Raw genomic sequence first — 25,988 nt, forward strand, 5'->3', positions numbered from 1 at the left:
GAAACCACCTTTGCCAATGTGCCTTCATTCTTCCCTCACAACTTAGCAATTCACTAAAGAACATTCTCAACCAAGACTTTGAACTTGTCACAAATGAAATATCACATTTCAAACTACATTTCTTTTCTGGCCTTACATTATAGATGGATGCAGAAAACTACGAAACACAAAAAGTAAACAAAAAGAGAAGTATTCCATAGATTCCACAAGCTCCTAGTACTCAATACTGTAACAGTATCAGCTTTTTGGGTTTTCGCCTTCATACCCCTCCTAAGAATCCTCCATTCCCAAAAGAGTTGGAGGCATTGTTGGGCAAGCATGGAAAAGGGAACATGCATAAGTCATCTTGAAAGGAAGAACTAACCGTCCTATATTCTGCAAGCAAATTTTTAACTCATAGAACCTTTGAAAGAATAGGAAACACATATTATTTTGTCAAGCAATTTCAAAGACAACAACTCCAGGACAGTAATGAAATACAATACATTTTGGGAGACATCATTCTTTAACAACATATTTTCCTCTTACAGAGTAGAGAGGCCGTTCTCAATCAACAAAGGTCTTGCCACCAGGAATGTTTGTTTGCTCAAATCTTGACTGAAATGCTAAGATTTTGGAGTTCAATTGAAAATAGATACACTGAATGGCATTGTACTGCGGACATTATCTGTGTAAAATAGAGACAAACAGTGAGCACATTTTATGGGAAAGATAATTGTATAACGTTTGACTTCTGACTTAAAAAATACATGCCTTAACCTTGACTAAATTCTCATGCAACATGATTAGGGAATCCTGGCAGATGAGTGGGGGAGAGTTTGTTTAAAGACATATTTCCTACCCTTCATAACTTTGCTAATGCCAAGAACGCAGATGGCAGACCTAATATGGTGGAAGGGGCAAAGGATAGAACACACTACATTAGAGAAATATTCCTTCCAATCTAGATATCAATCCTAAAGAATGTGTTGACTTTTTGATTTTTAGACAATGTGAGAATCCATTCTTCCAAATGGGAGTACATCAAAATTTCCTCATCACTAAAGGATTCTATACCAAGCATTTCCCCTAAAAGGAAAGCAGTACACAAAATAATGTATGAAATAATTGGTGTTTACCCCTATAATCAGACATACTGATATATCTTTTCATTTTGACAATAATATTCCACAACTCATTTTAGAGAATATTTATGTTCAATTCGTTGCAAAACTAACAGCAAGTTCATTGAATATTATCAATGAAAATAAATTTCAGATGATATTAAATAAAAGCATTTTTGAGTTGAAAATATAAAAATTTCAGAGCATGCAACAGACTACCAAAAATTGAAGAGAAAATAGTAGTAAGCATCAGATAAAATAACCAATAGAAAGATTGAGTTTTCTAAATATACAAATCAAATCCTATTAAAAGTGAAGAATCAAAGAAAATATCAGAATTTATTAATTTTGACAACAAAAGGTCCGCCAATACTAGTGAAAGAAAGAAATGAAAAGAGTCTTACACACTGAGGTGGGACATTATGTTCTCATTGGCCTTCGGCAAGCAAAATAAATAGCTCCTCGTCAGTTATGGCTCCCAACTCCATTGCTCTTTCCAATGCACTTAGATCTCCACCATCTTTGATTGAAGGACGGACACCTCTGGATGAAAGAAATGTTAGCATGCCATAAAGTGGGAAACATTGGGCACAAAAACGAGGGCAAAACACATCAGCTCCCCCAATCAAAACATATCCCCAGATGACCCTCAACCTATCGGAGATTGGGTGGATCTGGGTGGAAGAGGTAGTATCTCTTGTATGAATTTGCTTTGGATGTTTTCACCCCACCCCTACACCCACAACCACATCCATACCCACAATACTCTTTGACCCCACCTACTAAAGTCCAAAGGGGAAAAACACATTGGCACCTCAATCTTCCAAGTAAAAACCCTGAGTTAAAATCAATAAATCACGAAATCAAGAGATAATTTCCCATTTTAGATGAGTAAAGTTGTTTTCCATCAGGGTCTAGATTTGTAAGATTAGACACAGTAAACCCTAGAGCTCCACTCAGTAGAAACTAGTTGTAGACACAAAATAGTTTTTAAGGACCTATATAAAAGATGAACCCAATAACTCAAATTTTTCCCCTTCTTTTCTTTCTTGGGTAGAAAATCAGCTAACCATTAGAAAGGACTGCAAATTTCAACTGGTACAAGAAGACTAATTGCAATATTAATCATCTATTGTATACATGATGGACAAGCAATGACATCAGTGTTTACTTGAATTTTAAAAATGATAACTGCTTTATGCCATTTACAAAGATTTTCCCTGTCAGTGGATACAGGAAATGCTATCCATGACATTTTATCTGAAGCTAAACCAATCAATCCAAGCACTGCATCCTCCTGAAGGAATGCTAGTAATGGGGATCCTTGGGCAATTTCTTTCTGGTCAACTTAAATACATTTAGTCAGACAAAAGAAAAAGATGACAAAAGCAGTTAGATCATCTCATCAATATCATTTAGGCTGGAATATATGCATGGTTGGGACTATTGATCTGATAATGCATTTCACTTGTTATTGAAAAAGAAAACACAATTCCATCTTCTCCAATAAAATAAACAATTTCCATTATGTGAGTTTTCTTGCATAGTGTATGTATTACCTTCTAAGTAGAAACTTTGCCAATTTATTGTTCCCTCTGGAAATGCAATGGTGCAGAGGAGTCCTTCCATGAAAGTCTCGCATGTTTATGTCAGCACCAAATTGCAACAACAGCTCCACCATCACTTGATTGCCCAAATGACATGCTAGATGCAATAATGAACAACCTTGAAGACAATTAGCTGGAGAGCTGGAATCCTTAATCCTCTGACAGACACTTGGATCATACTGCTTCCTTTCTACTGAGTGACAACCAACCTCTGACTCTTGTGCATCAATGGTGTGATGTAAATTAACACCAACCAACTCATCATAGGTGGTGTTGATGATACTCACATCTGATTTCACTATAAGGCGATATACTTCTCTCAAATTATTACTCTTAACAGCCTCCCAGATGCTATTGGCAGAAGGAATGTCAGCTACAGTTGCTTCTTTGCTGACAAGATGTTTCTCTACATACTGGATTAGAGCAAACAATGTCAGGCTTCATATCTGACACACATCCTCTCACCAACGTACAACACAATACGGTAAAGGCTAATGAGAAAGAGTTTAATATGACAGTTTCATATGCCATGCACATGGGGAATATCAGGCATTCAAATGTTCTTTCATTCTCTCAAAAACATCAAATGACAAGAAGTTGTGCACATGAACCAACATATAGCTGAAAAATCATGATCAAGACCTGTAATTGCATTTTCATATGCTAAAGATTAAGCAGCTAAAAGAAGCATATGCACACATGACAATGTGAAAACAACATATATCTCTGCTATTTTTACTCTTGACATCTGTCTTGAAGTATTCAAGCAACAGGATTTTCTAGGAGGCCAAGGTACCTGTTGAGAGAGAGAGAGAGAGAGGAGAAAAACCTTATTCTCATTCATTGTAATCTCTACTTACAATTGAGAGATATATATATACAAGGCTAGGAGTCCTAACTACCATACATGTGACCTATATTAACAAGGAAAGATAGTATACTATACAATACATACATTATATTCAACACTCCCCCTCAAGCTGGAGCATATACGTCATATGCACCAAGCTTGTTACAAATATATTTAATCCTAGGACCTCTGAGAGATTTAGTGAAGATGTCTGCTAGTTGATCATTTGAATTGACAAAACTTGTAGCAACACATCCTGATGCGATCTTCTCTCTAATGAAATGACAGTCAACTTCAATATGCTTGGTCCTTTCATGAAAGACTGGATTGGATGCAATATGTAATGCGGCCTGGTTATCACAGATGAGTTTCATCTATTCATCCTTTCCAAATCTCAACTCCTGAAGAAGATGTCTCAACCATATGAGTTCACATGTTGCCAAAGCCATAGCTCGATACTCGGCTTCAACGCTAGATCTGACCACTACATCTTGTTTCTTACTCTTCCAAGATATTAGATTACCTCCAATAAAAACACAGTACCCTGAAGTGGAACGTCTATCTGTGGGTGAGCCAGCCCAATCTGCATCTGTGTAACCAACAACTTGAGTATGACCTCTGTTCTCGTACAATACACCTTGGCCTGGTGTACTTTTGATATATCGAAGGATACGGATTACGGCATCCCAATGGCTATCACATGGTGACTGTAGGAATTGACTAACAACACTCACAGGAAAAGAAATGTCTGGACGAGTAATGGTGAGATAGTTCAATTTACCTACGAGACGTCGATATCTCCCGGGGTCTCCGAAAGGCTCCCCCTGTCCTGGTACAAGTTTGACATTCGGATCCATAGGTGTGTCTACCGGTTTACAGTCTAACATACCGGTTTCTTCCAGGATGTCTAAAGCATACTTCCTTTGGGAAAGGACCACACCAGAACTAGATTGAGCTATCTCAATTCCCAAGAAATACTTGAGTTTCCCCAAGTCTTTGGTCTGAAAGTGGGTAAAAAGATGTTGCTTTAGTTTCTGAATACCATCCTGATCACTGCCTGTAATGACGATGTCGTCCACATAAACAACCAGATAAATACACTGCCCCAAGGAGTTATGATGATAAAAAACTGAATGGTCTGCTGTACTGCGAAGCATGCCAAACTCTTGAACAACAGAACTAAAACGGCTAAACCATGCTCGAGGAGATTGTTTCAAGCCATATAGAGAACGACGTAACCTGCACACTAAACCAGACTCCCCCTGAGCAACAAAACCAGGAGGTTGCTCCATATAAACTTCCTCGGCAAGATCACCATGAAGGAAGGCATTTTTAATATCCAACTGATAAAGAGGCCAAGAACACATAGCAGCCATGGAGAGAAGCAAGCGGACAGAAGCAATCTTGGCAACAGGGGAGAATGTGTCACCATAATCAGAACCATAAACTTGAGTATAGCCTTTAGCAACTAAACGGGCCTTAAGGCGATCAACCTGACCATCAGGACCAACCTTAACTGCATAGACCCAACGACAACTAACTGTAGATTTACCAGAGGGTAAAACAACAAGATCCCAAGTGCCATTAGAGTGCAGAGCAGCCATTTCATCCACCATTGCCTGTCGCCAGCCTGGATGGGAAAGAGCTTCATGGGTGCTCTTTGGAAGAGGAACAGAGGATATAGCAGAAACAAAAGCAGAATAGGGTGAAGATAATTGATGATAACTCAAAAAATTGTAAATAGGATGAGGATTACGAGTAGAGCGAGTACCTTTCCGAACAACAATAGGTAAGTCATTAGAGGAAGGCAGAGCCGGGGCAGGTGAAGCCGAAGGGATAGGAAGTGAGTCAGCAGGTGCCTCAGGAAAAGGGAGAGGAGCAACGACACGAGGGCGACGATGATAAACCTGAAGTGGTCGAGGGGGCATAGCATCAGGTGGGGAGACAATGGGAATGGGCAAGACTTCAGAAACAGGAAGAGACTCAGAAGTGGTGGAAAAGAATGGTGAGTCCTCAAAGAAGGTGACATCAGCGGAGATAAAGTACCGATGAGTCTCAAGGGAATAACAACGATAACCCTTCTGAAGTCTGGAATATCCCAAGAAGAGGCACTTCATGGCTTTGGCGGAAAGCTTGTCCTGTCCAGGAGTGAGAATATGAACAAAGCAAGTACAACCAAAGACACGAGGAGGAAGGAAATAAAGTGGTTGGTCAGGGAAAAGAAGGGAGTGAGGAATCTGATCGTGTAAGACAGAGGAGGGCATACGATTAATCAAATAACAAGCGGTAAGAACAGCGTCCCCCCAAAAGCGAAAAGGAACATGACTATGGAGGAGGAGAGTACGAGCTGTCTCAACAAGATGTCGATTCTTGCGTTCAGCTACCCCATTTTGTTGAGGAGTATGAGCACAAGAAGACTGATGAAGAATCCCATGATGAGACATAAACGAAGTAAATTGGGCTGAAAAATATTCCTTGGCATTGTCACTGCGTAACACACGAATAGAAATATTGAACTGGGTTTGGATTTCAGTATAAAATTTCTGGAAAATAGAGAATAACTCAGCTCGATTTTTCATTAAAAATAACCAAGTACATCGAGAATAGTCATCAATGAAAGTGACAAAATACTGAAATCCTAAAGTAGACGCAGTCCGACAAGGACCCCAAACATCAGTGTGGACAAGCTCAAAAGGAGACTTTGCCCGATTATTCAAACGCTTTGGGAACGAGACACGAGTATGTTTCCCAAGCTGACATGTCTCACACGGAAGCGACGACAAAGTTGAAAAACGAGGAACCATCTTCTGGAACTTGGAGAGACTAGGGTGGCCCAGACGATTGTGAATGAGGAGAGGAGCATCAGTGGAAATGCAAACTGCAGGAGATGAATCTGAGGTGAGGTGATAGAGGCCTTGAGACTCACGTCCTATGCCAATCGTCTTCCCCGTACTCCGGTCCTGCAAGGTCACAAATTTATCAGAAAAGGTAATAGAGCAATTAAGAGTACGAGTGATTTTGCTGATGGAAATAAGATTAAAAGGACATTTAGGAGTATAAAGGACAGAAGTGAGAGGTAGAGAAGGCAGAGGAAGGGCCAAACCAATACCTTTAGCCACAGTTTGAGAACCATTAGCTAAGGTAACAGTAGGTAAATCAGAGGTAGTAGTAATAGAGGAGAAAAGATCCTTATTACCAGATAGGTGATCAGATGCTCCAGAATCTAGAATCCAGGGTCCAAGAGAAGATGTGTGGGTAAGGCAGGCAGAGGCATTACCAGGCTGGGCAACAGAGGCAATAGAAGCCTGAGATGTCTGAGATGCGGAGGAGCTCGGAGGCTGAGGCAGCGGAGAATCAGAGGACTGGGCCATATGGGCAGTGCGAGGAGGTCTTCCATGTAACTGATAGCAACGATCGCGAGTGTGGCCAAGTTTATTGCAATAGGTGCAATGAGGACGTTGGCCTCTACCTCGGGTACCACTGCGTCCTCCTCGAGAGGTAGTTTGAGAAACTAACACAGAAGAATCTGAAGCGCTATCAGATGGCAAGGTCTGAGTGGACGAGATACAGAGGAGGCGAGCAAACACATCATCCAAGGACGGAACTGATGAACTACCAAGAATCTGATCACGAATAGGCTCAAGATCCGGACGGAGGCCAATAAGAGTAAGGACCATGAAGAACTTGTCAAGCTGTGTTTGTTGAGCCCCAACATCAGGAGTAAGAGGCATCACAGTCAAGAACTGCTCCTTAAGCGAGGCAATCTGACCAATATAAGTGGATAGATCCAAGTCCTGTTGGCTGAGATGGACAATAGCAGAAGCCACCTTATAAAGACGCTGGATATCATTCGTGTATAATCCTTTGGCCTGAGTCCAAAATTTAAAACAAGTTTTATAGGCCTGAAGATGAAGAAGAATCCGGGGATCAACCGATTGCCATAATACACTACACAACTGTGCATCTATCTTCCTCCATTGTACGCGGTCAACCTCAGGGATATCTGCCTCCTGGGTAACCAAGTGATCCTCATATCCTTGACCCATAAACCAAAGTTCAACAGAGGCAGACCAGGAGAGATAATTCTCACTGCCAACCAATTTCTCTGAGGTAATCAGAGGAGATCCAGAGAGAACAGACGTAAAGATCTGATTTTTGGTGGTCATATTCACGTATTTGGATCGAAGAGAGCCCTAAGATGGGTTCAGATGGCTGTGAGAGGTGCAATCAATGGAGAAAAAAGGTCGTGACGTGCCTGGAGAGGAAGAGAAGCAGCACCCAAGCCTCGGGGATGGAGGGGGAGCCCTGTCGGAGGTGGCCGGAATGGCAAGAAAGCCAAAAACAGGGAAAAAATGGAGATGCAGGGCTCGGGGAGGACTGCCGGAGGGCTAGAAGGCCAAGACGGCGCCGGACAAGCCTGGAGAGGTGTCGGAAGTGGCCGGAAAGTGAGCCACGCGCCGTCACGTGCCGGCGCGTGGGTGACAGGCCGGAGGAGAAGGGCGGCGCGTGGGGGCGCGTGAGATGCCGGTTGCCGATGGGGTTTCCACTGGCGTGTAGATCAGCCTCCGGCTGTTCGGAATATGTGGTCTTTTCCCGGAAAAAAAGGTCGCCGGAAAATTTCGCCGGAAAAGGTTGCCGGCGTGGTGGAGATCCGACGGCGATGAGGTTGTTCGGGGTGGTTCGGAAAGAGAGTGAGGGGACCGGAGTGAAAACACGGTCACTTGACGGTTCGCCGGAATTGAGTACACGGCTAAACTGAAAAAATTAGGTTTTCTCCTTTGGCTCTGATACCATGTTGAGAGAGAGAGAGAGAGAGGAGAAAAACCTTATTCTCATTCATTGTAATCTCTACTTACAATTGAGAGATATATATATACAAGGCTAGGAGTCCTAACTACCATACATGTGACCTATATTAACAAGGAAAGATAGTATACTATACAATACATACATTATATTCAACAGTACCTACCAAACATCCCTGAAGGATGGGAAAAAAAATTATAGCCTTTTATATACAAGCAATATTTACATTAAAGTACAGAACTCTAGCAGCTAACTTGAGGAAAACAAACTTTTATTGTTATTGAACAAATTAGGATGCATTTGATTACACTACTGTTTTAAGATTAAAAGTTTGAAAGCAATTTTGAAAATCATGTTTGGTCAGTAGTTTTTACTTTCATTTTAAAATTTGATAGCATAAATTTTAAAAATAAGTGTCCATTTGGAAGAACTTCATGTTTCCTATTTTTAAATTAGAAACTTCAATGTAAAAGTAAAACATTTTATACAAAAAATATAACTTCATCTTATATCTTTAAAAATAACTTTCAAAAATTTTAAAATTTGAGGTATTAAAAAATTTTTGATACCTCAATTTGTTTAAACAGTTTTTAAAACCATTTCTTTTTCAATGTAAGCCTCCAAGAATTTTTGGATTTTATATAAAAGTTTCTATTATTTTCTGATTTTAAAAACATAAAATTGGAAGTGTATCCAAACAGATCCTAAAGATATTATTTTTTTTGAAGCAGAATTAAAATTGAGGAATTAACACCCATGACTCGCCCACATCTTATTTATTTATTTATTTTTATCTATTCTTATTTTTTTTAACTGAACCAACAACATTTGTGTCTCACTTGTGAATATTAAAACCATTGAGTATCACAAAAAATTATTGGAAAATCATCCTTTTTTTTTCTTTTGTTTTTTTGTTTTTTAAACTTCTTGTACAAATTTACTAAGCATGTCATTGTTTTTATAAATAAGAAACAAAATTTGAACTACCAAAATATTAGTATTTAATTATGAAGGTTAGCTAAGTAGTTGACCTTGTTAGTCCGTTCTTGCAAGAGTGGGAGCCTAATCTTTCTATTGATTTTCAACAAAATTTGAACTACCAAAATATTTAATATCTATAAAAATAGAAAAAAATTATTAAAAATAAAAACATAATTGAAGAAACATTTTAATTTTCAAAACTGGTAAAGACAAAGCATGTGCAGACAACACCTTATTTAATTAAAAATGTGGAATTTCACAAATAAGTAGAAGATTAACCCAGAAGGGATAAGGTTTTATTCACTTTTATCAAGCACTTTACATATTTGGGACTTTAACCGGAACTACTTATGTAAAAGTAATGTAGCACATCTATATCAACTATGCCAGGGAATATCATCCATCAGACAGTCATTTTTGAAGATGACCAGAAGAAAGGACCTTAAAATGACATAAAGCCTTCTTCAACTACTGGCAGTGAGTGGACTCTAAAATAGAGATTAGATACTTGATGAAGTTTTTGTTTGTTGGATGTGTCCTCATCTGCATATACAGGGACACAATTGCTAACTTTCTATTTAGACGTGTACTTGGTGAGTTATTCAGACATGAATAGTTGACGCAATCAAGGTAGTCACACCCTGGTTCTTGGAAAGTCATTTTGCAAGTTTTCTCTGATTTTCAAGTTATACTCATTTTTCTATAGGTGATGGTACAAAGGTTCACTTTTGGGAAGATTTATGGCTGGGAGGTTAGCTACTTTGCACTCAAATTCCTACCCTTCTCATAATTGTAAGAGTAAGAGGCTCTTCCATTTCATCCATTCTAGATCTTCTTTCTCTTTGAACTGGAATTTCAGTTTCATAGAAACCTCAATAACTCAAAAATTGAACAACTTGAACTTCTCATGTTATCTCTTATCTTCGTGGATTTATTACCTTCCATCGAGGATCAGAGAATTTAGTCATTGAATTCCCCAAACTTATTTTTTGTAAAAGTCTTTGTTTTTAGCTCTTTCCAAACTCTTGATTTTTTTTTGGTCAATTTCATTTGAAACTCTAAAGCTGCATTTAAGGTCAAGGCCCTTGCATTGTTAGAGGCCAATAAGAAAGTTTAACACCAATGATTTGCTACAAGTGAGGAGGTCTTTCAAAGTTCTCAACCTGGATTGTTGTGTTATGTGCCTAAGGAGCAAGGAATCGATTCAGCATCTTTTCTTACATTGTCTAGTGACTTTGAGCCTAAGGAATAGGTTATTTAGTGTTATTGGAATACATTAGGTTCCTTTCAATAGTGTGAGAGATACATTGTTTATTCTTTTAGAGGATTTGGGGATACTATTAGAGGAAGGATGCTTTGGCTTGTGGCTTCCCTCAAATTGTTACAAATTGTTTAGGGAGAGGAATGCAACAATTTTTTTAGGATATATAGAGGACCTCAGAATTTATTTGGAATTTGATTACATTTCTATTCACCCTTTTATGCTTCTTCTACTATAGCTTTTCAGCACACTCAATTGAATATTCTATAGTTTGATTGCAACATGGTGTGTAGGTAAAAAATGGTAGGTTGTAAAATGTTTTCAGTAAGGACTCCACCTCCATTGGTTTTGATTAAGTTAAACTTTGATGGGTGTGCTCTAGGCAACCAAGCCCACAGTAGCAATCTCATGGGTATCTAAGTCGGAGAGAGGTCCTTGGAAGTATGACATATGACTATCAAATATTTGATCTAGCTAGTAGCTTAGGTTATTCCTTCTCTCGGTCCTCTCATTCAACAAATGAAGTTGTAGATGGGTTAGCCAAACATGGAACTAAGAAAATAGTTTCTTTTAAATGAGATTTTTTACCCATTAAATTGTACATTGTTGCATATCTTGTCCATGTTCTTGTTTTATACTTGGTTGGTATGAACTATCTCAATACTTTGTTCGATTATTCCTCCTTTTTTTTTATCATCCTTTCGATTTTGAAAGGATTTCTCATCCTTTTTACTTAAAATTCATATCGATGAATAGTCTGACTGATAATATATATAGTTGTTGACACAAAATGAAAACATCCAAGTATCCTAGCCAAATAGAGTGTATGTGAGAGAAAGGATAGGATAAAATTGGAATTCCATAAGGAAATTGTTATGTAAAATAGCTATGATCACATTGAAAAGAAACTAAATAATTGAATATACAGTTCCATACAAGACTAACAAGAACTAAATTAAGTACCTTTGCTTGAATATATTTTTCCTTTTGGTGAATTGCATCTTTGGGGCATGGCTTCATAACTGTTGAGGAGAAAACATTTGATTCACCTAATCTGCATAATATTATTACAACAGTAATTATAAGGAACTATAAAGCATAAGATTGCACACACACAAAATTAAAGGGATTTAAAACCGTAAGTGCTTTCAAAACTACTCCATTTACAGTCCACAGAAACAGCTGACTTTGCAACTGGCTCATCCGTTTATCATATAATAGGATTGTTTAACATGAGTTCACCATTCCTCCAGTATCTAAAATAGATTAATAATTTGAACTCATGTATATGAGTGGTTAACATGAGTTCATCATATTTTTAGTTGAAATCACACATTTGAAAACAAACTCAGCATTAGCAGTCAAGAGTAGTAAGCACTAGAGACAATAGTTTCCTGGTGAAGTGCCTCTGTAGATCCTGCCTCATGGTAGAACTTAGCAAGTGGAAAATTCTTTTTTTTGATTAGTGCAAGTGGAAAATTCTTGGCAGGAGAGTACACAATTCATAAACCCCATACCTCTACTACATATGACTAGGTCAACTCTCCTATATATAACTAGAGCAACATAGGAAAGCTTCCATTCTTTGCCATAATTATGATCTTTCCATTAGTTGTATTAAAAGATCCCATCTAGCAGAGTCCATGACAGCACTCCTTCAACTGGACCTTAAAAAATTAACGACACTACAAAAGAAATCTCCACCTAGATAAATGATTAGAAGCATACAAGACAGGAATATCATGAGCAGATCATTAAGCATTAAAAAGTTCCACAGTCCACAACCATAAGGTTATGAAATAAAACTAGAAAAGCAATGACCCTTCCTGAGGTGCCCTAATAATACATGTCTGGTGAGATACTTTGAGCTCATAAAAATGGATGTAGGACATTTACCTTACTTGTGCCAACTTTGTGGCAAACCTAGCTACATTTCTGTTTGATGTTCTATGCACTACAATCTCGTCTTCATGAATGCTTCTACTGACAACTTTCAAGTGCCATTTCCAGTTACCGACCCAATCTTTCTCAAACCAGATGTCTTCACAGATATCTTCATCTCAATGAGATACATAGTTTGAGTTACCGACTTCAGTTTTATCTGCAAGATTTTAAAGACTTTATGTTGGAACTACATCCACAGCTAACACCATAAGTTTGTGACTATGTTGTGTTCTTGTTATAGACCAGTGTACTCCTAAACAACATGAGGTCCTTAGGCAAAAAGAACACACTGGTTAAGAGCAGCCATACCTCAACGATGGATATGGATATACCAAAGTAGTTTTGAGGACTACCTAGTATATTGTTTGTTATAAGCCATTGTTTACTCTGGATGATCAGTTGTGGTATTCTACTAATCAACTACTAACGTCTATCTAATAGAGATAAAAATTTTCTTATGGAATCAAACCTGGAACCTTTCCTATCCCTACATCAACCACTTGCTACCTAAGCCATGCCTTAGGGGCCTACTTCATACTTTTAGATTTATGCATTTTGTACATTTTTTTTTATCAGAGCATTTTGAACAAAATTTTGGGAAAAGGAAGATAGACATTCTCTTTGTGTCAAAGAAACAATGGAGATGTCCCCCAATTTATTTTATTTTTGCATAATCCCATATTTATTTTATTTGGCATAACTGTTAAGGAATAGTTTAAATGAACATGACAAAAAATATATAGATCAAAATCGGTTTATAAGATTGAAAATTTTGGGTCATTAATCATAAGCGGTAATTCTAGTTCAATTAAATTATTACAATATAATTTATTTATTTATTGCAATTACCTGAAAATGGCTAGGCCTGATAATTTTGGTAATCAAATATGGAGTTGATTTTGAGAAAATAATTCAAATTTTTTATAGACAAATTCATAACAATAGGTTTATACCATTCCTTTGTTATCAGGATCCCTCTTCTTTGTGTCACTATTTCTTCAAAGCCCAAGAAAAGGAAAATGGAAATCATTTCAAGTGTAGTAAGAATCACAACTTAGAGAGTTTTCTTTTTTTTTTTGGCTCAGAGCATGCCTTCTGCTTACATTTTCACTCCTAGGTCTCTTCTTAACCTTCAAATTGCACATCAACAAGGTATCACTGCCATTTAGAACATTTGAACACAAATTTTATATTATTCTCAGATGTCTCTCTACCATAATGTTGTTCTTCTATTATCTACCATTTCTCTTCAATTTTTTTACCAACAGGCACTATATTCTTCCATGAGGAAACATGCAACAGATTAGGGTGTGAGGGGTTCTAGCCCAAAATGTACATTGGAGCTAACTCCCCAAAATATGCACTTTGTATACATCAAGTACTATATAGAGATGAAAAGCTTGTTGTATGGGAAAGCGGACCAGAAAATTTCAAACCAATATATTTTTATAAGCACAATTCCATAGGCTAAATTCAGTTTGTGTAGTTCTATCCATGATTGAATCCAAGATTGCCTTTCAACTAACATCGTATCAAAAATTATTTTCTCTAACAGCGATTTTTAGGAGGAGGTTTTTATAGAGCAACCTTCTGTTGTGTTGCTTAGGGAAAGTTAACAAGGCATGAAAGGAAAACTAATTCATGAGCAGGTACAGTAGCCACCTAGCTTATATTAGGTCAATTTAATGGCAGTTTTTGTATGGGTTATAAAAAAGGACTTCCTTTCATCATTATATGTTTGTTCCTCAGAAATGCAATGGTATTACTGGTTTGCCTGTGTATGTACAGTATCATCGTTACAGTAAGTGAATATCATGTAAATAGTAACCTCAAGGCTCATCTGAATAGTATTTTCAATAGAAAGGTCTCAGTTGATTGAAAAATTGTCTTAGGGATAGAAGGAGTCTGTTTAAAGTCCTAAGAACCCAAATGCTAACTTGACAATGAGTAAGACAACCAATATAGTTAGTCAACAAAACATCACTCTTGTATCCATACTGAAGCTATTTGTGATACTTGAGTTAGCAAAGAATTCACTCTTGGAAAGATCTCAAGTTCAGGAAAACAAACAATTGAATATTAATAGATTCTATGACGCTGAATCTGGAAATGTTTGTTATGCTGTCACTCTAATGTCAAAATTTTCATTTATTTGATGTAAGTTAGAAACTCAAGGAAGGGAATGTGATACAGCTTGTGAGATGATGAGGATGAGATCTCTTGCACTGCATGGGTTATGCTGCTGGTTAGCCCACAAAGTTTCTCTGTTATAAATAGTTACAATTTAAATTGAGAATAACCGTGTTTCTTATGAGAGAACACAATATTTAAAGTGTATTTTCTTTTAGACAGTACTAATAATATTGCCTGACATATGTAGTAAGTGAAGTAGGGAAACTGCTGATGGTTTTGCCTCTATGAGAGACACTGTTCTTTCAAGTGTGCTTCCTTTGGACGTTCAACATGATTATTCATACAATCTTATAAGAATTCATAAAGCTGCGTGTAGTTTAGTGAATCACTGTGCACCACTAGGAGATTTTTGCAAGAGAAGAATATTATTTAATCATAGAAATATCTGAATCAAATTAAATATAAATAAACTCGATCCTACCAGTGATTCAACACACAAATCTACAATTTCAAAGATGTTCGATGCCAAATACCCCACAAAGGAGCTTAATTTGAAAAGACCATATTTAAATAAAATCAATTCCATAATCCAATCTTCATGTAGAATTTAAATCAAGGAGATCTTTTACCTTTCCTTCTGAAGTAGTAGTAGTTCCTCCCAGATAGAGTTACAATACGTATTTCCAAGAGTGCGAAACAGATCCAAGATGGGAGGTTCCCAAACCTTGACATCTAATGTGATAGATCTTACCTGCAGTTGGAAGAAAAAATATCACCCTCATTGTTGATTCCTGTAAGTATTTCACATTCAGGGCACTGATTATACATTTATACTGTATAGTTTTCTCGCTAAGGGTTCAATATCCCCTGCAAGGCATGCTTCGAAGTTAAGATACAGTGAAGAATGGCCCTCTCCTTTTTCCTTTCCTTCCTCCCTGTCAGTAATGAGCTAAGGATCACTATCCCCTGGAGGGTGCACTTTTAGTTGAGTCTTAAGACACAGAGTAGAGTGTATTCAGCTGCAAATTTCACTGCCCAAACTACATTACAATTGGTGATACAATGGCACTATCTCTGCTTCTCTTCCTCCCTCCCTCCCTCCCTCCCTTTCAGTTATAGGTTAAGGGACATTATCCCTAACAGGACATACATTGAAGTTAAAATACAGTTTAAAATTTATTCAACCAAAAACTTCATTGCTGAAACCATATTAGAACCATTGATATTTTAGTAGTCAAAACATATTGGGGCTATATTTTTAATAGAATTGTTCTGTCAGATCTCTTGAAAGTCAGGACAAATGTACATGAGTGTAATATACAAGAAATCAAGGGAACCATGCACTGCAGAATGGATAGCAGGGCAAAGGTCAGTAAAAATTTTGCCAAAAAGAAATAAAAAAATAATTAGTGTACACATAAAACTTCAAGAATTCCATGTCATTCCAATGGCCACTCTCAGTCTAGGTTGAGGATGACTCTCTCCAGCATCTAAAAACCGTATATGGAAAGGATGGATCATCTCATCCCAATTCACACCACACCTTGTCAGAGATTTGCAGAACTCTCATGGATAGAGTTCTTGATCAAGCCATTAATATCTGAATTATCAATTAAAAAACAGCAACAAATTCATTGGCTTTCCCAGTTTCTGCATTGTACTACAGAAATGTAGAACTAGGGTAAACTTGTGAATAGAGTTTGCTAACTATTCCATGGGTGTGGACGATGAAACTCAACTTTGGCATAGGTGATGGCATGTTGCAAGCTAAATGAGGTCCTCAGTATCTGCCACTGTCACAAATGTTAGAATCAGAGCTAGCTGCTTTAGTGGATGTCATTGTTGAGGCTTCCACATATGGCAGTTGCTACACCAAGTTCTGCAGATAAGGTGGTAGAAGCTGTGACATTACCATAGGAGGTAAAGTAAGTGCTCAGTCATAACAACTACCTTTGCTGCAGTGACATTTGCAATCAAGTTCCTTAGGGTTGGGTTCTAGTTTGTTGGCTTTCAGAAGATGTTAATGCAGCTGGTATTCACTGTTGCCTCTGGCATGGATGTCATTGGGCTATGCGTGGCTCCGATTTGCCAATATGAGGTCCCAAGATGGAAAAGAGTTCAGGTCTTCTCAATTGCCCATTTTGGTGCCCTTAGTTGCTAAAGCATGTGTACTGTGTAACTGTAGGGGGAGTTCATTTAAATAGAGGAATTGACATAAACTGTACCTTGGGACCTAGGGTGCCTACTTTGAGGAAAGAATGAGACAACTGATAGGAGAGTGATCGAGGGTGGCAATAACAATGAGATCATAAAGAGCTCTTTAAATTGTCTTTCAAATGCTACTGGATTTGCTTTTGTGGATCACGAAGAGCTCTTTAGGCTGATTTTCTAGCCCCTACCATAATTCATTTTCAAGTAGTTCTTAATTAGATCTTCCACTGGTTTTCCCTGTAAAGGCTGTAAAGTTGTCTCGAGGTTTGATAGAAATTCAATGACCAGAAATTTTTTTATGGAGTTAACTATTTATGGAGAGGGCTGATGTTTATCCAATTACAAGAGAATGCTCCTATGAGATCCCTAGTCAGACAATGATTTCAGAACAGGTACTGGGTAGATAATTTTTTATTTTATTTTATTTTAATTTTTTTTATAGGCAAAGACACAGAAAAGAGCATATTAAAAGAAACAGGGCGCCCAACAGAAGGCCCAGAGCATATAGGAGGTATACAACAGGCACCTAAAGGTACTGGGTAGATAATGAATATGATTTGAGACTGGTCGCAATCTGATTAAATCCTTGACTCCCCTAATGGACTCAAAAGTGACCACCACACTAGCTGTGAAATTAGGCATACAACAAGTTCAATTAACCCTCACTCTTTGCTTCTGGTGCGAAAAATGTGCATTCAAAGTGATGTGAGAGCACCGATATTCTCCCACAATTCAATTATTGTTCTCTTCCCATCCTCAAAGATCTTGACATTTCTATCCAGCCAAACAGCTCATGAGGTCTCTAAAATAGCTGGTCCACTTCCCCCTGCACCCATATATTACGGGCTCCAGCCAAACTTAAAAAGAGGCAATCATCATATGAAAACATTTCTGGGAGCTACAAAGGCTGTTCCTGTTACTAAAAACAGCTTCTGTCAGTTCCAGATCAAAGGGGCAATGAAGAGAAAGGCCAGCACATTCCCAACTGTATGAGCATCAAATACAGAAATTAGGGCTAATGACTTAATGAGGTTTCCTTCACTGAAGCAGATAACCTATATTACATTTGTATTAGTCACCAGCCAAGCAAAAGCCCCAAGTTTTGGGTGAGTTTCAAAGTTTAAACAAGTTTTCCTTGGAGGAAAATAGAAAGTGAATCAACTTTAAAAAGTGCTTGAAGAAAGATTTAGAGAAGAAGAAACTAACTCCCCTAGGTTCAATACGTTTCATCAGGTGGGGAAAGAGAGAGAGAAAGACACTTTGGAAAGACAACAGAAGGTCTAACAGATCTTCAATTTCTCAATCTAAAAGATTTCTTCAGAATTCAAAATTTCAAGTGGGAGAGCCATGCACAAAGGATGGTAGGCTAGGAATAGGAAGACCCCTTGAGCTTGAAAAAGAATAAAGATGGGGAAGGAGATTGTACAAGAGCTTGTCTCCCCACAATAGATCCTTTCAACCTTAGCATAAGGCAATTTAACTAATCTAAGTATCATCCTTAAAGCTTTTGGTTTCTATCCAAAAATGAAAATTAACAAAAGCATTTGTCTTGAGTTAACATCTATTAAAAGTGTACCTTGTGGGATTAACAAGTGGCCTCTGGAGTATCTTGGCCTTCCTTTTGGAGGTAAACCTCACACTTTGAATTTCAAAATCTTAAGTTCACAAAAGTTGACAAAAGACATGATGAGTTTTTCTTAGGAGGGAGGATTGTGTCAATTTGATCTTGCCTAGTGTACATTCCTACCTATTTCTTCTCTTGTTTTAGACAATGACTAGTGTTTCTAGTTGCCACCTCTATTAAGAACCTTTAGAGAATTTTCTTTGGTCAGGTCATGCAGAACTCTGTACAGGCCATTTACTAATTAGGATAATGTGTGAACCTAAGCATGAGGTGGTTAGCTCTTGAGGGGGTCTGTTTGATGAAGGCCTTATTTGGTGGATGTATTTATAGGCATTTAATAGAACAAGATTGACTTTGGCATCCTAGAATTATAGGTACATATAGATTGCAGGTCATGTCCTTTTTGATGATATAATGATGGCCAAAATGATATTGGCTCAATTTGTAGTTAAAAGAGTTCAGCAAGTTAAAGTATTCCTGGAATTGAAGTTACTACTTGCTAGGTCTAGAAAGGGGATTATTCTCATCTCTCTAAAGGAATATATAAGTGCAATCTTCTACATGAGGTGGATATGTTAAAGAGTGTTGAATCACTGAATCTACAATCAGGTCATGACTTCTGTGTACCACTGGTGCTACAAAGGCTTTCGTGTTCTTATTGGCACATACCACATTGTGAAACATTGGGGGCAGATAATGATGATGAACAAGTAGGCACTAGTAGATGGTAGAAGTGGGATGCTTATTCATCCTGCACATACTTGTCCCAACATTCCATATATGGTATACTTAATTGATACATGCATGCTCTCAAATCCTTTCATCTAAAGAGCATTTTAAGATCTTTTGCTACTTAAACTCTTCTCCCAGAAAAAGGACTTCCATTTGGTAATCATGCCCATTTGAGGGCAGAGACTTACACTGATGTTGATTAAGCAGTTTCACTTAATAACGAGTGAAATATCCTTCATTTTTGCAAATTTATTTTTTTGGAGAAGAAATAACTAATTATATGAGGAAGATGCTTGAATTTGAAACATTTTGGATTTCTCCAAAAAGAAGGGAGTTTCGTTTATGGAAACCTAAATCAGCCAACCGGGTAGCAGATCAGTTGACAAAGCACGAACCACCTTGTTAGAATTTTTTCTCTGAGGGACTTCCTTCATTTCAAGTGATGGGAGCCCTTTTCATCATTTGGTTTGTTCTACCCTTCTGTTTGGGAGACACCTATGAAAATGAATAAAAATATTGCCATAATCAAGTTCAAGAGTTGAATGTACAAGGGAAAGCCTAAATAGTGGTGTTACTTATATTCTTCTTGTACAAACCAAAGAGCAACTTCTCAATCTCTTAACCAAAGGGGTGACATCTAGGAGTTTTTATGGTAGCCTAACCAAGATAGGCATGTGTGGCATCAATACACTAGGCTGAAAAGGGGAAGGGGGGTAGAGGGGTGTGGGTGGTGGTGTTTGGAAAGAGTTACTTTGCATCTTTACCATCTTAAGATTACTAGTATCAAATAACTAAAGATTTCTCTTGTATCTCTTCTTTCTCTTGTATCTTTTCTTTTATTAATATAATTTTCTTTGTTTCTAAGAAAAAAAAAAGTATCAAATAACTAAAGACAGACCTTATATAAATTTTAATCTTTTTGCTCACCCGCCTATTTCTTTCCTATCTCATCTTTTCTTATTCTAATTTTGAATTCTACTCTTCATGTTGAGAAACTCAGCTTGTGACTATATTGACTAATACCAACAGTCTTCATCTGAGGAGGATTGCCAACAACTGAAGCAATAGAATAAAGACTGATATTTCAAGCCCTAAGGAAACTAAAATGATGGTAAATGTTCTACTATGATATAATTTAAGAATGTACAATCCTTACTAGTAGTTGATGGCGGCTTCCTCTCAATGCTACATGTAAATATATTTGTTCAAGTTGACCATTTTGCGCTAAAGATTATTGGTTTGAGACAGCTTCACCATCATGAGTCTTATATTGACATGTTTGAGTTGAAGACACATAATTTGGAAGCTCAAATAAGTAGCTTTCAAGTTTGGAATTAGAACAAAACATTAATGTTTATAATACATGATTTAGTCGCAATTAAGATTTATTAGGCAAGTTATGAATGCTTGAAAGCAACCAGGAGTAATCAAGTGGTCAAAAGCAAAAAAATATGAAAAATGGGTTAGACGTTCAAATATCCACTATAGGGACACTCAAGCGCCTCAAATATTTTCCTTGGATTTTTTTTTTCAATAGTTCAAAATTTTATAATTATATGTTTTTGCTAAATGGATACAACTAAAGACCTAGGGTTTAGGAATAAAAAGGATTTAAAAAATTCATTTAAATTTCATTTTGGGTTTTGTGAAATAATGCTAAAAACTTGAAGGCACCGTCGTTTTGGCCTAATTTTGAAAACTCCAAAAATCAAGATCTTGTTCAAAGAATTTTGCAAACCCTTTGGGAAGAAAGGTAGAAGTCAAGGATTTAAGTCGCGAAGCCAAAATACAACTTTGAAGTGATACATTAAGAACCACAGGGGTGTGCTACATCATGGACGTGAAGAATACATTTAAGTTCTAGTTGGTGTAAAACTTGTGAGGTAGAACCATCCAGGCCAAGTAAAACTATATGTGATTCTTTCATATTTAGTGGATTTTTGTTACGAATGACAGATCTGTGGTTTTTGCATCTGCAAATAAGTGATTTTTCGTATCTAGCTAGTGTTTTGTATGTGATTGAATATTCTTGAATTATTGAGATTGTAATCAAATCTCACAAGGCTAATTTTTTTTTTGATAAATAAACAAGAAGTATATTATCAAAAAGCAAACATCCACAAAGTATTCAGGATGTATACAAGGTAGCCTAAACCTCTGTTGAGAGAGAGAGAAAGAAGAAAAACCTTAATTCTCATTCATGTGATTAACTACTTACAATTGAGAAGTGTATATATATATACAAGCCTAGGAGAACTAACTACCATACATGTAACCTATATTAAAAAAGGAAAGACTGTACACTATATATACATTATATTCAACACTCCCCCTCAAGCTAGAGCATATATGTCATATGCACCAAGCTTGTTACAAATGTATTTAATCCTAGGACCTCTGAGAGATTTAGTGAAGATGTCTGCTAGTTGATCATTTGAATTAACAAAACTTGTAGCAACACATCCTGATGCGATCTTCTCTCTAATGAAGTGACAAACAACTTCAATATGCTTAGTCCTTTCATGAAAGACTGGATTGGATGCAATATGTAATGCGGCCTGGTTATCACAGATGAGTTTCATCTGTTCATCCTTTCCAAATCTTAACTCTTGAAGAAGATGTCTCAACCATATGAGTTCACATGTTGCCAGAGCCATAGCTCGATACTCGGCTTCAGCGCTAGATCTGGCCACTACATCTTGTTTCTTACTCTTCCAAGATATTAGATTACCTCCAATAAAAACACAGTACCCTGAAGTGGAACGTCTATCTGTGGGTGACCCAGCCCAATCTGCATCTGTGTAACCAACAACCTGAGTATGACCTCTGTTCTCGTACAACACACCTTGGCCTGATGTGCTTTTGATATATCGAAGAATGCGGATTACGACATCCCATTGGCTATCACATGGTGACTGTAGGAATTGACTAACAACACTCACAGGAAAAGAAATGTCTGGACGAGTAATGGTGAGGTAGTTCAATTTACCTACGAGTCGTCGATATCTCCCAGGGTCTCCTAAAGGCTCCCCCTGTCCTGGTACAAGTTTGACATTTGGATCCATAGGTGTGTCTATCGGTTTACAGTCTAACATACCGGTTTCTTCCAGGATGTCTAAAGCATACTTCCTTTAGGAAAGGACCACACCGGAACTGGATTGAGCTATCTCAATTCCCAAGAAATACTTGAGTTTCCCCAAGTCTTTAGTCTGAAAGTGGGTAAAAAGATGTTGCTTTAGTTTCTGAATACCATCCTGATCACTACCTGTAATGACGATGTCGTCCACATAAACAACCAGATAAATACACTGCCCCAAGGAGTTATGATAATAGAAAACTGAATGGTCTACTGTACTGCGAAGCATGCCAAACTCTTGAACAACAGAGCTAAAACGGTCAAACCATGCTTGAGGAGATTGTTTCAAGCCATATAGAGAACGGCGTAACCTACACACTAAACCAGACTCCCCCTGAGCAACAAAACCAGGAGGTTGCTCCATATAAACTTCCTCGACAAGATCACCATGAAGGAAGACATTTTGAATATCCAACTGATAAAGAAGCCAAGAACACATAGCAGCCATGGAGAGAAGCAGACAGACAGAAGCAATCTTGGCAACAAGGGAGAATGTGTCACCATAATTAGAACCATAAACCTGAGTATAGCCTTTAGCAACTAAGCGGGCCTTAAGGCGATCAACCTGACCATCAGGACCAACCTTAACTGCGTAGACCCAACGACAACCAACTGTAGATTTACCAGAGGGTAAAACAACAAGATCCCAAGTGCCATTAGAGTGAAGAACAGCCATTTCATCCACCATTGCCTGTCGCCAGCCTGGATGGGAAAGAGCTTCATGGGTGCTCTTTGGAAGAGAAACAGAGGATATAGCAAAAACAAAAGCAGAATAGGGTGAAGATAATCAATGATAACTCAAAAAATTGTAAATAGGATGAGGATTACGAGTAAAGCGAGTACCTTTCCGAATAGCAATGGGTAAATCATCAGGAGAAGGCAGAGTCGGGGTAGGAGAAGTCGAAGGGGTAGGAAGTGAGTTAGCAAGTGCCTCAGCAAAAGGGAGAGGAGCAGCGACACGAGGGCGACGATGATAAACCTGAAGTGGTCGAGGAGGCACGACATCAGTTGGGGAGACAATGGGAAGGGGCAAGGCTTCAGAAACAGGAAGAGACTCAAAGAAGGTGACATCAGCGGATATAAAGTATTGATGAGCCTCAAGGGAATAACAACGATAACTCTTCTGAAGTCTGGAATATCCCAAGAAGAGGCACTTCATGGCTTTGGCAGAAAGCTTGTCCTGTCCAGGAGTGAGAATATGAACAAAGCAAGTGCAACCAAAGACATGAGGAGGAAGGAAATAAAGTGGTTGGTCAGGGAAGAGAAGGGAGTGAGGAATCTGATCGTGTAAGACAGAGGAGGGTATACGATTAATCAAATAACAAGCGGTAAGAACAGCGTCCCCCAAAAACGAAAAGGAACATTACTATGGAGGAGGATAGTATGAGTTGTCTCAACAAGATGTCGATTCTTACGTTCAGTTACCCCATTTTGTTTAGGAGTATGAGCACAAGAAGACTGATGAAGAATCCCATGATGAGACATAAACGAAGTAAATGGGGCAAAAAAATATTCCCTGGCATTGTCACTGTGTAACACACGAATAGAAATATTGAACTGGGTTTGGATTTCAGCATAAAATTTCTGGAAAATAGAGAATAACTCAGCTCGATTTTTCATTAAAAATAACCAAGTACATCGAGAATAATCATCAATGAAAGTGACAAAATACTGAAATCTTAAAGTAGACGTGGTCTGACAAGGACCCTAAACATCAGTGTGGACAAGCTCAAAAGGAGACTTTGCCCGATTATTCAAACGCTTTGGGAACGAGACACGAGTATGTTTCCCAAGCTGACATGACTCACATGGAAGCGACGACAAAGTGGAAAAACGAGGGACCATCTTCTGGAACTTGGAGAGACTAGGATGACCCAGACGATTGTGAATGAGGAGAAGAGCATCAGTGGAAATGCAAACTGCAGCAGATGAATCCGAGGTGAGATGATAGAGGCCTTGAGACTCACGTCCTATGCCAATCGTCTTCCCCGTACTCCGGTCCTGCAAGGTCACAAATTTATCAGAAAAGGTAATAGAGCAATTAAGAGTACGAGTGAGTTTGCTGATGGAAATAAGATTAAAAGGACATTCAGGAGTATAAAGGACAGAAGTGAGAGGTAGAGAAGGTAGAGGAAGGGCCAAACCAATACCTTTAGCCACAGTTTGAGAACCATTAGCTAAGGTAACAGTAGGTAAAGCAGAGGTAGTAGTAATAGAGGAGAAAAGATCCTTATTACCAGATAGGTGATCAAAAGCTCCAGAATCTAGAATCCAGAGTCCAAGAGAAGATGTGTGGGTAAGGCAGGCAGAGGCATTACCAGGCTGGGCAACAGAGGCAATAGAAGCCTGAGATGTTTGAGATGCGGAGGAGCTCGGAGGCTGAGGCAGCGGAGAATCAGAGGACTGGGCCATATGGGCAGTGCAAGGAGGTCGTCCATGTAACTGATAGCAACGATCGCGAGTGTGACCAAGTTTATTGCAATAGGTGCAATGAGGACGTTGGCCTCTACCTCGGGTACCACTGTGTCCTCCTCGAGAGGTAGTTTGAGAAACTAACACAGAAGAATCTGAAGTGCTATCAGATGACAAAGTCTGAGTGGACGAGATACGGAGGAGGCGAGCAAACACATCATCCAAGGACGGAACTGATGAACTACCAAGAATCTGATCACGGATAGGCTCAAGATCCGGACGGAGGCCAATAAGAGTAAGGACCATGAAGAACTTGTCAAGCTGTGTTTGTTGAGCCCCAACATCAGGAGTAAGAGGCATCACAGTCAAGAACTCCTCCTTAAGAGAGGCAATCTGACCAATATAAGTAGATAGATCCAAGTCCTGTTGGTTGATATGGACAATAGCAGAAGCCACCTTATAAAGACGTTGGATATCATTCGTGTATAATCCTTTGGCCTAAGTCCAAAATTTAAAACAAGTTTTGTAGGCCCGAAGATGAAGAAGAATCTTGGGATCAACCGATTGCCATAATACACTACATAACTGTGCATCTATCTTCCTCCACTGTACGCGGTCAACCTCAGGGATATTTGCCTCCTGGGTAACCAAGTGATCTTCATATCCTTGACCCATAAACCAAAGTTCAACAGAGGCAGACCAGGAAAGATAATTTTCACTGCCAACCAATTTCTCCAAAGTAATCATAGGAGATCCAGATATGATTGAGGAAAAAATGGAAGTTTTAGTAGCCATATCCACTTATCTGGAGAACGAAGTATGTTTGGATCGAAGAGAGCCCTAATACGGTTTCAGATTGCAGCGTGGCACCACCGAAAAAGGGAGACGGCCTCAGATCACGGCGTCAAATCACCAGAAAGGTAGAAGAACACTTCCCAAGGCATGTGCAGGGATTGGGGTGGAGAAAAAGTAGTCGGAGCTTCGCCGGAAAGACTGTTTGGAGAGCCGACGAAGACAAAAATCCCCAAAAGAGGTATGTGCAGGGCTCGGATGGGAGAACCAGGGATGTAGGGAGGCTGGTCGGCATCAGGCAAAGCTGGAGGAGGAGGCGCGTCACCGGAAAAGGCCTCACGCGCCCTCACGCGCCGGCGCGTGAGATGCAGTCGCCGGCCGGAAAATTGCGCGTGG

The 25,988-nt window shown here is 38.5% G+C and overlaps 1 protein-coding gene across 5 annotated transcripts in view; it reads right to left on the reverse strand.

The window, feature by feature from the left end:
* Positions 1 to 373: 373 nt before the first annotated feature.
* The window catches only part of LOC100261572 (ADP-ribosylation factor GTPase-activating protein AGD4), a 94,113-nt gene continuing 68,498 nt past the window's right edge, over positions 374 to 25,988 (reverse strand). For 4 of the 5 annotated variants that reach the window (XM_010656264.3, XM_002272139.4, XM_059739130.1 and 1 more), the window contains 5 exons: positions 15,315 to 15,436; positions 11,572 to 11,662; positions 2,663 to 3,123; positions 1,508 to 1,646; positions 374 to 667 (listed from right to left, as the gene is read on the reverse strand). In XM_010656264.3, the coding sequence (XP_010654566.1) occupies positions 1,532 to 1,646; positions 2,663 to 3,123; positions 11,572 to 11,662; positions 15,315 to 15,436 (789 nt within the window). In that variant the 3' untranslated portion in view covers positions 374 to 667; positions 1,508 to 1,531. The other variant, XM_059739091.1, reaches the window with a different exon arrangement.

Source organism: Vitis vinifera, chromosome 1 (assembly GCF_030704535.1).
Source record: "Vitis vinifera cultivar Pinot Noir 40024 chromosome 1, ASM3070453v1".
Lineage (NCBI taxonomy): Eukaryota > Viridiplantae > Streptophyta > Magnoliopsida > Vitales > Vitaceae > Vitis > Vitis vinifera.